Source organism: Bactrocera tryoni, unplaced genomic scaffold (genome assembly GCF_016617805.1).
Source record: "Bactrocera tryoni isolate S06 unplaced genomic scaffold, CSIRO_BtryS06_freeze2 scaffold_25, whole genome shotgun sequence".
Classification (NCBI taxonomy): domain Eukaryota; kingdom Metazoa; phylum Arthropoda; class Insecta; order Diptera; family Tephritidae; genus Bactrocera; species Bactrocera tryoni.
This window is the reverse complement of record NW_024395977.1, coordinates 13,848,236-13,859,766: the sequence shown is the minus strand read 5'-3', so window position 1 is coordinate 13,859,766 and position 11,531 is coordinate 13,848,236. Positions and strand designations below refer to the sequence as shown.

Below are 11,531 nucleotides of genomic sequence, written 5' to 3'. Positions count from 1 at the left end.
CTTCATTACAACTTTTCCAAAAATGCTTGGATGACGTCTCGGATCTTTCATGATTGGTTTCACAAGATATTTATTAATGAAGTAAGAGAAAATAATTTTGTTCACATAACGGTTGTTTGTAAGTCCTAAAACTAAAAGAGTCAGATATAGGGTTATATATATCAAAGTGATCAGGGTGACGAGTAGAGTTGAAATCCGGATGTCTGTCTGTCTGTCCGTCCGTGCAAGCTGTAACTTGAGTAAAAATTGAGATATCATGGAAACTTGGTACACGTATTTCTTGGCTCCATAAGAAGGTTAAGTTCGAAGATGGGCAAACTCGGCTCACTGCCACGCCCACAAAATGGCGAAAACCGAAAACCTATAAAGTGTCATAACTAAGCCATAAATAAAGATATTAAAGTGAAATTTGGCACAAAGGATCGCATTAAGGAGGGGCATATTTGGACGTAATTTGTTTTGGAAAAGTGGGCGTGCCCCGCCCCCTACTAAGTTTTTTGTACATATCTCGGAAACTACTATAGCTATGTCAACCAAACTCTATAGAGTCGTTTCCTTCAGGCATTTCCATATATAGTCAAAAAATGGAAGAAATCGGATAATAACCACGTCCACCTCCCATACAAAGGTTATGTTGAAAATCACTAAAAGTGCGTTAACCGACTAACAAAAAACGTCAGAAGCACTAAATTTTACGGAAGAAATGGCAGTAAGAAGCTGCACCCAGGCTTTTTTTTTAATTGAAAATGGGCGTGGCGTCGCCCACTTATGGACCAAAAACCATATCTCAGGAACTACTATACCAATTTCAATGAAATTCGGTATATAATATTTTCTTAACACCCTGATGACATGTACAAAATATGGGTGAAATCGGTTCACAACCACGCCTTCTTTCAATGGAACGCTATTTTGAATTCCATCTGATGCCTTCTCTGTATAATATAAATGTATGTACATTAGGAACCAATGATGATAGCGGAATAAAACTTTACAGAAATACGGTATTTGAAAAATATGTAAATGACGGATAATGAAATCGCGATTATCACTTTATCATGCGAGAGTATAAAATGTTCGGTGACACCCGACACCAGTTTTCTCAAAAAAATAACTTGTCTCCGAAGGCTCTTTTGCTTATTGATAACGGCTCAGCGCATGCACCAATTGAACATCTTCAAAGCAAAGATGGCAACATAGTTGCATATTTCTTGCCGCCAAATGTGACAGCAGCTGTGCAACCAATGGATCAAAATCCCATAAAGTTAACAAAACTTGTTTACAGAAGTAAGTTACTTGCTGAAATAATAGCTAAAGGTGGTGCACTGAATAGTCTGTTGAAATCCCATTCCATCCGAAAGGCAATAATATTTCTGAAACAAGCTTGGGTTAAGATAGCGCAAACAGTGATGAGGAATTCTTGGTCAAAGTTGTTAAATTGGGACTCTGACCAATACGACAGCGATGATGATGTGCCACTAGCACAGTTGCTTAACAAAAATGAGGACTGCAATGAAGCTCTCCAAATAAATCAAAATCTTTTAGCATAAATTGATACAAACAGTTTCATGTGTATTGATGGCATCGAGAAATGGAATGAAGATGAGTTTGAAGACGGAACTGGTTATGACCTAAGTAGCAGTGCTGAGTTTTCTGATAGCAGTGAAGATGAAGTTGTTGATACACACCAGTTATTTCAAATGCTATAGCTATTGAAAGCGTTAACAATTTAATAAATTGGTGCAACAAGAGTGAATTGTCTTCCAGTAAGCACATGGCCAATCTTTTGTCCCTCCGTAACGATATTGTTATATCGGATTTAAAGAAACCAAAAAAAAAAAAAAAACAAATATTACTGATTATATGTCAAACAAAAATTAATTTTGAACTGAGCCCTTATCCTGAATTTTTAATTAATTTCTGAAATTTTAAGTTGTTTTTTTTTTCATAATTGTTATGTAAGGACTGAATTGTTATGTTTTTAAATAAAATAAGAAAAAAATAAAAAAAATATTTTTATATAGTTTCTGGAAATGGCTTGACTATTAGTTTTATTATTTACGTTAAAAAAAACCGTCCAGAAATTAGAACATTTCGGAAATTAGAACTACCCCAAAAATAAAGTGGTTCTAATTTCCGAGCGTCTACTGTAGTACTGTTAGTGACATCTACGCTAAATTTCACGTCAACATATTCATTAGTATTTGAGATACGCGTGCTTTTGTGAGGCTCTAAAAGTGAGTTCTTCGATTTTTACTATGTCTTAATTTATTTAAAAAAGAAGTGCGATAATGCACTATCTCATACTTTTCAACTAATGTCGCGTCGCAACTACCGCATTCGCCTGATTTACCTTCATGTAACTTCTGGCTATTCAGCAAATTCACATGACCACTCCGAAGGCACTTTGACTCAATTGAGGACATAAAAGCTGAATCGAAAAGGGCTCTGCGGACTTTTCCAAGGAAGATTTTTCCAGGTGCTATGATGACTGGAAAATTCGTTGGCATAAATGTATTGCAGCGGGAGAGAATTACTTTGAAGGAGATGAAATGGACAAAATTCACCTTTCAATTTGATCACAGTAGTATGTAGATAGTACATGAATTAGTTATTGGACGTCCGGAATTGAACATAAAGTTTAACTCACCGTTAGGCCAAAGTAACGACTGCTATAACAAAAATGCCTACAGCGGTAGCATTGGCATCATCATCAATTGCAGCATTGAATAAATAACATTTTGTTCGTTCATGTAAATCACTCTTCAATACTCCGAAAATAAAGTCGTTGCTCTGAGTCTGTTGTTTCGTTTACATATTGTACAAGTATATCCAAATATACTAATTATTGAATTAGCAATTCAATTGAATTATTGACAGCTTTGGTTTTTAGCTCAGTTAAGACTTTGTTTCACAGAAGAGCCATGTAACTCCGCCGCAACTTTGATTAATAAGGCATTTATTCGCTTCAAGGAACGTTCCGCAAAGACCTATAACAAATGCAATTCCCACGACAGCCGGTTCTACGCACCGGAATTGGCTCGGATTTCATCCGACCAAGGGCTGTTCTTTCGGCGATCTAACCCCGTTTGGATCGGTAAGTGTTAATTTGTGTTTGTCGTTACTAGAGCAACGCCTTGCAGCAGGGTTGCTCCGTATCCTCCTGACTCGCGCTGGCATTGAGTCCAACCCGGGCCCGGAGGAATTTTTCTGCTGCGTATGCGCAAAACGGCTCCTTCCAAACTCCACCTCGGTCAGGTGCAACACATGCAATGGATGGAGCCATCTTAAGACCTGTTCAGGCCTTAAGACACATAGGGAGTGGACCACGCGTTACGTGGCCCCATGTTGTCTGCGCAATACTGCGACCCAAGCCTCTACGGCTGTGCAATCCGCACATAGTTCGCGCGCCGCGCCGCCACCAAATCCGAGTGGCCAACAGAGGACCTCTACGGTCCCTAGGAGCTCAATCAGGCAACATAGCTCCCCCTCTGACTTGTCCCCCCCCCAACCATCATCCCGCTCCAATCCTCGTGCGAGAACCAACCAGCAGCTCTTCGTCCCTCGCACTGTCTGTTCCGTGTGTCAGACCGTCATACGTTGGAACGTGGCATCCGTCAAGTGCAACTCTTGTACTGGCTGGTGTCACTTTTCGGCGTGTTCCGGCCTGCGCACCACACGTGAGTGGAGTGACTCATACGTTGCCCCATGCTGCAGGAGTCTGCCCCCGCAACTCACAACAGTGGCGTCGCCTATAAACACCCCAGCGCGACAACCGCCCCTGCGGGTACTACAGCTGCAACAAATTCCACCCACACGTCACTCCCGCACCCCCAGGATCACCCACGGACACCCGCGACAACCTCGGCTGCTTCAATTTAACTGCAACGGACTCCAGAGTAAGATCGAGGAGATAGTTGCACTTATGAATCGGGAACGTCTATCGATAGCTGCGGTCCAAGAAACCAAGTTAAACAGCCGCTCAGATCTTCTAAGTTGTGCAGGTTTCAACGTTATACGTAAAGATCGCGAGCGAGATAATGGTGGTGGCCTAGCTTTCATATTGCACAACACCGTGCAGTATCGTCTAATCGATGTAGACATCGACCCCAGGGATACTACCCTAGAATGTCAGGGTATAGCTATCCGGTCAGGCGATGTCGAGTTCGAAATATTTAATATATACATCCCTCCAGTTACATGTTGCCCAACAGGATATCACCCGAATATAGGTGCGCTACTTCGTGGTAAAAACCGTCTGGTACTAGGCGACTTTAACGCGCACCACGATCTTGGCATTCCTGCCTGTCAAATGATCGTAGGGGGATGGAGCTGGCGGAACAGATTGACGATTCGACATTCTGCACAATGAATGACAAGCCCCCACCAGAGTTATGGGCACCTGTAATAGCTCGCCTGATATTACCATTGCTAGCGGTGGTCTGATAAACAGCATAACCTGGCGACCTATGCTAACTCTCGCATCAGATCATCTGCCCATAATTATCTCGATCGAGAAGCCTCCCGATTTTGTTTCTGTGGACAACCACACCTATTTTAACTTTAACAAAGCTAATTGGGGCGGCTTCACAGAATTTACTGAGAGCACCTTCAAAGCTCTACCTATTCCTATGGACGTATGTGTTGGCGAACGTCAATTCCGCAAGGTGGTCGCAGCAGCTACCGCTCGCTTCATCCCGGCTGGAAGAATCGCGGAAATCCGCCCCAACTTCCCAGCCGAAGCAGCCGTTTTAGCTAATGAGCGCGACACCTTACGCCATGCCGATCCCGGGGATCCCCGAATAAGGGATCTTAACTTGGAGATTCGGCGAATGGTAAACCAACATAAGCGGACGAAATGGATAGAGCACCTGAAGTCCTGTAACCTCTCCACCGGAGTGAGTAGACAAAGCTAAACGATGTGTTAACCGACGGCTGCGCAAAATGCCAAACGAAGGCGTGCCACTTACTTTCACCGATGAGGAGGTTCAGGGTGCCATCAAAAAAGCTAAATCATCTAAATCCATTGGCCCTGATGGAATCAACATGCTGATGCTAAAGCATCTAGGCTCGACGGGAGTAGGATATCTCACCAAGGTCCTCAATCTGTCGCTGACCACTCTTCAAATACCCGATGTGTGGAAAGTCGGAAGAGTGGTCCCAATACTGAAACCTGGGAAACCCGCCAACAAAGGGGAATCTTATCGACCGATAACTCTCCTCTCCCCAGTAGTGAAGACACTTGAGGCCTTGCTACTCCCGACCTTCACTCACCACCTGAGCCTAGCCAACCACCAGCATGGATTCCGAAAAGTGCACAGCACCACCACAGCACTTAGCGTCATAAACGCCCAGATAGTTCGTGGCCTCAACCAGAAACCACCCTGCGAAAGAACGATCCTCGTAGCGTTGGACCTGTCAAAAGCGTTTGACACGGTCAATCACTAAACGCTACTGCAGGACATCGAAACAACTACGCTCCCTCCAGGGCTAAAGAGGTGGACCATGAACTATCTGAGCGGTCGCCAGTCATCCGTACTATTTCGAGGTAAAACATCTAAACTGAGAAGAATTAAACAGGGGGTTCCGCAGGGTGGTGTCCTCTCCCCACTACTGTTTAACTTCTATATCTCGAAACTCCCACAACCACCAGAAGGAGTTTCCATAACCTCGTACGCTGATGACTGCACGATATTGGCGTCGGGCAATGGAATCGATGGCATGTGTTCGAAGGTAAACAGCTACCTCTCCGACCTTTCTCGTTTCCTCACTGCACGAAATCTCACACTTTCCCCACCAAATCCACAGCGACCATATTCACAAACTGGACGAAGGAGTATAGACTTGAGCTTAACATTGCAGTCGACGGCGTCGTAAATTCCGACTGTCAACAATCCTAAGATTTTAGGTGTAACATTCGACAGTCTATGCTCCTTCTCTCCTCATACGACCGCGATTATCGCCAAAGTACAGAGCCGCAACAAAATCCTCAAGTCGCTAGCCGGCAGCACATGGGGAAAAGACAAAGAAACGTTGCTGGCAACATACAAGGCAATCGGCCGGCCGGTCCTCAATTACGCAGCCCCCATATGGTCGCCTGGATGCAGTGGTACGCAGTTGAGGAAACTACAGACCTGTCAGAACACTGCACTCCGGACCACTACAGGATGCCTTTTGATGTCTCCCATTGAACATCTACACAGTGAGACGCTTATGCTCCCAGTTAAGGAGCATAATGAACTCCTCTCCAGTCAGTTCCTGCTAGGATGTTTTCGCAGAAATCACCCCTGCAGTCATCTGCTTGGAGCGGAACCGCCTCCTAGGAGCATCAAAAGGTCATTCCTGGATTACGTCGACGACGTCGTACAGTACGCCGACCGGACTTCGGACGCAACTAACTTCAGACAGGTACTGACCGCCATTCACAGCGGAGCCATTAACACCTTCACCGACTCCCTTCCCGTGAATGGCGTTCTTGGAGTTAAACCACCACCCATCGCAGATGAAGAGCTCCAGCTGCCGCGAGAAATGCGTGTGACCCTTGCGCAACTTCGTTCTGGATACTGGAGCAGGTTAAACTCCTACTTATCCAGAATAGACCCTGACATACCCGACGTATGTCCTGCATGCAACGAGTCTCCGCATGATACTGACCACCTCTTTGCATGCCCCACAAACCCCACCCATCTAACACCTTTCTCCCTTTGGTCCGACCCCGTCGAAACAGCACGTTTCTTGGGCCTACCTTTAGATGACATCGACGACAACACAAATGACATTTACCATCCCAACGGGGATCTTTCAAAATCAGAGACATACTGCATGCCTGCTACCACCTTGAGTTCTAGCCGTAGGAAGCCTAGCCTTCTTGTCATTCTGTGGTGTACTTTTACTACGGACATTAGGCTTCTAATAATAGTTTTCGCATGTGTTATTAAGGAAATAATTTCGCTAATTTTGCCCCAGCCGGTATTGCGTCGAAAACTTTCAGAACTTGAGTGTTTTCATCCGTACGCACGAGATGAACTAACAGCCGATGTTCCTTCATTCGCTGAACTACATATGTCAAAGTCGTCGTATACCTCGTACACCTCTTCGTTCCACCGAATGTGATATGCGTATTGTCAATCCGCAGAGGACCATAAACCTGCCGCAGAACCTTCCTCTCAAAAACTCATAACGTCGACTCATCAGATATTGTCATCGCCCATGCTTCTGGACCATATAGGAGGACGGAAATATTGAGTGACTTATAGAGTTTGATTTTTGTTTGTCAAGAGAGAACTTTACTTCTCAATTGCCTAATCAAGCCGAAGTAGCACCTGTTAGTAGCCTGGCAAGAGTTATCCTGCGTTGGATTTCCAGGCTGACATTGCTGTTGGTGTTGATGCTGGTTCCAACATAGACGAAATTATCTACGTCTTCGATGTTATGACTGTCAACAGTGACCCATTCGTTAGATGACTATCGACTTTCGGTAATGTTTTATTGCGGTCGTTTGTTTACGCGATTTAGTTGGCACCGTTATTGCTTGGCGCTTGAGCGTAGCGTTTATTTGTGCAATCGGTGAATGCATTGTTGTTTTATGTACAAATTTTTGTTTTCGTGGTTAGTATTCGGGCAACGTGGTCATCCACGTTGTTGTTGTTGGCGGAGACTGTGCAGTTCCAGTTCAGCAACGTATTGTTGGCAATTTTGCTGACTGGATTGCCAATCAGGAGTACTGTGCTGAGTATCTGGCGTTCAGTTTTTTCTGTGGCAACATTGTCCGAAAGGTACCGGCGTCTGATCAGTGTTGGAGATTGTGACAACCGGATACCGGGGTGTTTATTCCACTCTTCCAATTGGTAATGAAAATGTCTAGCATTTTCAGGGCTCTGATCAACGCATTGATTTGATCCGCTGTACTTTTGAGTAGCGTGACAGCTTTACTGTCGTCAGCAGCTACCTAAGTGAAACATACCGGATCAACGGTCGTAACAGCGTACCGTTCAGCCCATGTTGCATTTTGGTGCAGATCCAAATCGATCGACTCAGGACCGACCCGTGGTTTAAGTTCAGGACTGCGTCCCGGCGATCGCGCATTAATCGACCGCTTGGGTGATCACTGTTACAGAGCGGGCCTACGCAAGTGTCGCATACTTCAGTGCGATCAGACGCACGCACCCGAAGAGCAGCTATCCCATAATCCTTCCTATCCGGAAGTCAGTAGTACGCCGGCAATCTGCGTGAAATGGAGTAGGTGGGTTGAATGCCTCCTCCACGGAGAATAAGGGTTAAGACGCTCGCTGGAAGCGGAGAATCATTCAGGAACTGATTATATTGAGTGGGATGTTGCATACCATATCTGGGTTCACTTAAATTCTATTATAAGCTTTAGTTTGCGGTATTTCGATGCATACTTTGTTAATTTTCTTATTTTCTTAAGTTGTGTTTTTTATCTATATCCTTTCTGCGCCAAAGCTTGGCTGATAGCACTCTGCACTAACTCTTACACTTTTGCTAACTTCTGTGTCCCACCATATTTCGCAATCGCACTCAACTTTTATATAGTATTTCTAAGTGCGTCTAGCCAATTTATATGTACTATTACTTTACCCCGGAATTTAGTTTCATTATTAATTTTTTTGTGTAATTTCCAATTAAATCGCATATAAAATTTTTTTTATAGATATTATATATTAATTGTTTAATTTGTTTTAGTATAGTAATTTAACTATTCAGAATACACTTGTCATTGATAGAAGTTTTTTATTTTGATATGATATATTTAAAATTATTTTACTTAATGTGGGAAATATTTTATAATATCGTTAGGGTGTGAATACTTGTTGGTTATCATTATTAAATATTTGATGATGGTGTTATATAGTATTTCTTATATATATGTAATCATAGTTATAATAAACCATTAAGAAAATCCATTAAAAGTCATACATACATATATAAATAACCAACATATAGTGGTTACAAAATAGTTAAACACTATCTTCTCAACCCTGGAAAACTAAAACAGAATGTGTAGAGTCTTTCCGCACAGGAGAAGTGAAGCTTTATGATAGCAAATTGGAGACATGAAGGTATTGAAATCAATGTTATTGCAACACAATATTTTTTGGCAAACACAAATATTTATTTTTGTTCAACACACAAACTTTCCAATTAAATTCTCACCTTAATAATATTTACAGTGGATTATGATAACTGAAAATAGCTCTGAAATCTTTAATTTCTATTTTATTAATTCTTCTGGCGAAAACTGCATCAAAAGTGGTCCCCCTTTTATCGTTGGATTATTCTTACCGTTAATAATTTCTCAAGATATTTAATCTTTGAGGTAATGGCGCAGCTCCTGACAATGAAAACTTGATATTACAACCCGGAAGAATTAACCGCTGTTCATAATATTTATTCTACGCGTTCTTCAATAACATCGTCCAAGTCTTGTGAACACAAATTCGACAATGGCAACAAAATTCAAACCCCAAAATAACCATTATTAAGACACTGCGAAATGTTTCGTATGAAATATCAAATTAAGATTTAAAATTCACGAGCTGATTCTAAAACTTAATTTAACATTAACACAATTAAAACACTCGTATTGTCAACCATGTGATAATTCTTAAAATTTTAAACAAAATTTGTAAATTTTAAATCATTTATTTATTACAAATATTTTATTTTAAATACATTTACTGTTGGTTTCAAATCTAAACTTAACCTACAGTTATAATACAGTTGAACTTCCATAACTCGAAGTTACAAAAATTTCCAACACTTGAATTGGCAATAGAAGTCAATTTTCAGACATATTTCCTTCTATAACTCGACGTCGCTCTAACTCGAATTTTTTTTGGGGATTATGGTGATTCGAGTAAGGGAAGTTTAACTATACATATATGTATGTATATAGTATATAATCCGAAACAAAATCAAAATATATTATTTAGTAATATAAAATTCAAAACAAAATAAACAAATTTAATTAACATTCTTTTATGGCCTGTATCACGGCACATAGGAGCCTACACATCACGTACGAATAAATGGCTGGTCATTTGTGGTTCAGAAAGGAATTGCTTTCCTTTAAATAACAATCGGTATGTAAAATGAAGAACCTATAAATAATATGCAATTAATGAAAATACGAACTTACTGCTATTCATGAGTCTGCGCCGACTTCTGTTGGAGTTATAGTCCAGTCACTTAAGCTCTCATTTCCTATGGGTTTTTTGCTATTTGTATTTCTTATCAATATTGTAGAATACAAAATTCTCTCCAAATTTTGTTTGAAAAAATTTTCGAGATAGAGGGCGGAGAGCACGCGGTCACAGCATCACTTCAGGTCAACCGGTGCCTCCGGTCAAAAACGCGCCATATACATATACATAGTTGATGATCTATCGATAAATCAATGATTATAAATATTTGTAAATTTTTATTAACTATTATATTATACGTGTATTTTATCATTTTCTTCATGCCTTAAGTCTATATCTATTCAATAATACTGATCACCGTTTCCTAAAATTAGAAAATAATTAAGGGAAAAACTTAAATCATAATATAATTATATTCCGATTAACACTAATGACATTTTAAATAGAAAATAATTAAGTGCATCTTCTTTAAAATCTGTAAATTTTAAAATCCTTCCACTGCGTCAAAAATTATTTCTGGGAATTAAACGGGCCCCTATTATACACTACGGACCTTTCTATTTATAGCCAGTAGGGACAGATGTTCAAGATGTATAGTTACGACCGTCTTCTCTTTGTTTCAGTTTGAATCGTATCTTGGTAAACTACGGACGTACAATTTCAAAAACTATGGCTGATTTGTGTTTTCTATGTAATAAGTCAGATTCGGGAGGTGAATCGCTTATTAAAGTAGTGCGTAGTGGTGTTTAGTTGATTATTTAAAATCAGTAACCACTGTTAAAGTGCATGAAAAGTGCCGAAGTGTTTACATTAGTAAAAACTGTATCCAAGCAGCACAACGGAAACAAGAAGAAGGAGAAACTATAACTTCTCCATTAGTACTCCGTAAAAAACGAGGTGAAGTGTTTGATTTTAAGAATCAATGTTTATTTTGTGGCGAAGTTGCTGATGAGGCTGCAGAGAAAAAGAAAAGAAAAAAGTACAGGCGGAAGATAAAAAATGTGAGTACTCTTGAGTTCAAAGATACTGCTATCAAAAAATCAGAAGAATGTGGGGATGATTTCGGAGAATCGGTGAAAAGTCGTATAATTCTACAGTATGATTTGATCGCTGCTGAAGCGAAGTACCATGCTGCTTGCTTTATAAACTTTTCAAATAAATCATCATCACCATCGCCTCTTGAGAAACCTCGTCAAGATAATCAAGTTACAGAAGCTATGTTAGAGATTTTCAAATACATCGAAAATAATAATGATTCTCAATTCACACTAAAAGAGCTTAAAGATGTCTTGTCAGGGTATATGCCAGATGATAAAACTATCATTACAAGACTACAACAGAAGTACTTAACCGCTATCGTAATTACGA

At 40.8% G+C, this 11,531-nt stretch overlaps 1 protein-coding gene and 1 pseudogene across 1 annotated transcript; both read left to right on the top strand.

Annotated features, from left to right (window-relative positions):
• The first annotated feature begins 1,057 nt into the window (after positions 1–1,057).
• On the top strand, positions 1,058–1,673 carry LOC120780590 (jerky protein homolog-like). The gene has a single exon (XM_040112850.1). It carries the CDS (start codon positions 1,059–1,061, stop codon positions 1,548–1,550), a length of 492 nt encoding a protein of 163 aa, XP_039968784.1. The 5' UTR covers position 1,058; the 3' UTR covers positions 1,551–1,673.
• Positions 1,674–4,326: 2,653 nt separating this feature from the next.
• LOC120780264 lies at positions 4,327–5,580 on the top strand (annotated as a pseudogene).
• Positions 5,581–11,531: the final 5,951 nt, after the last annotated feature.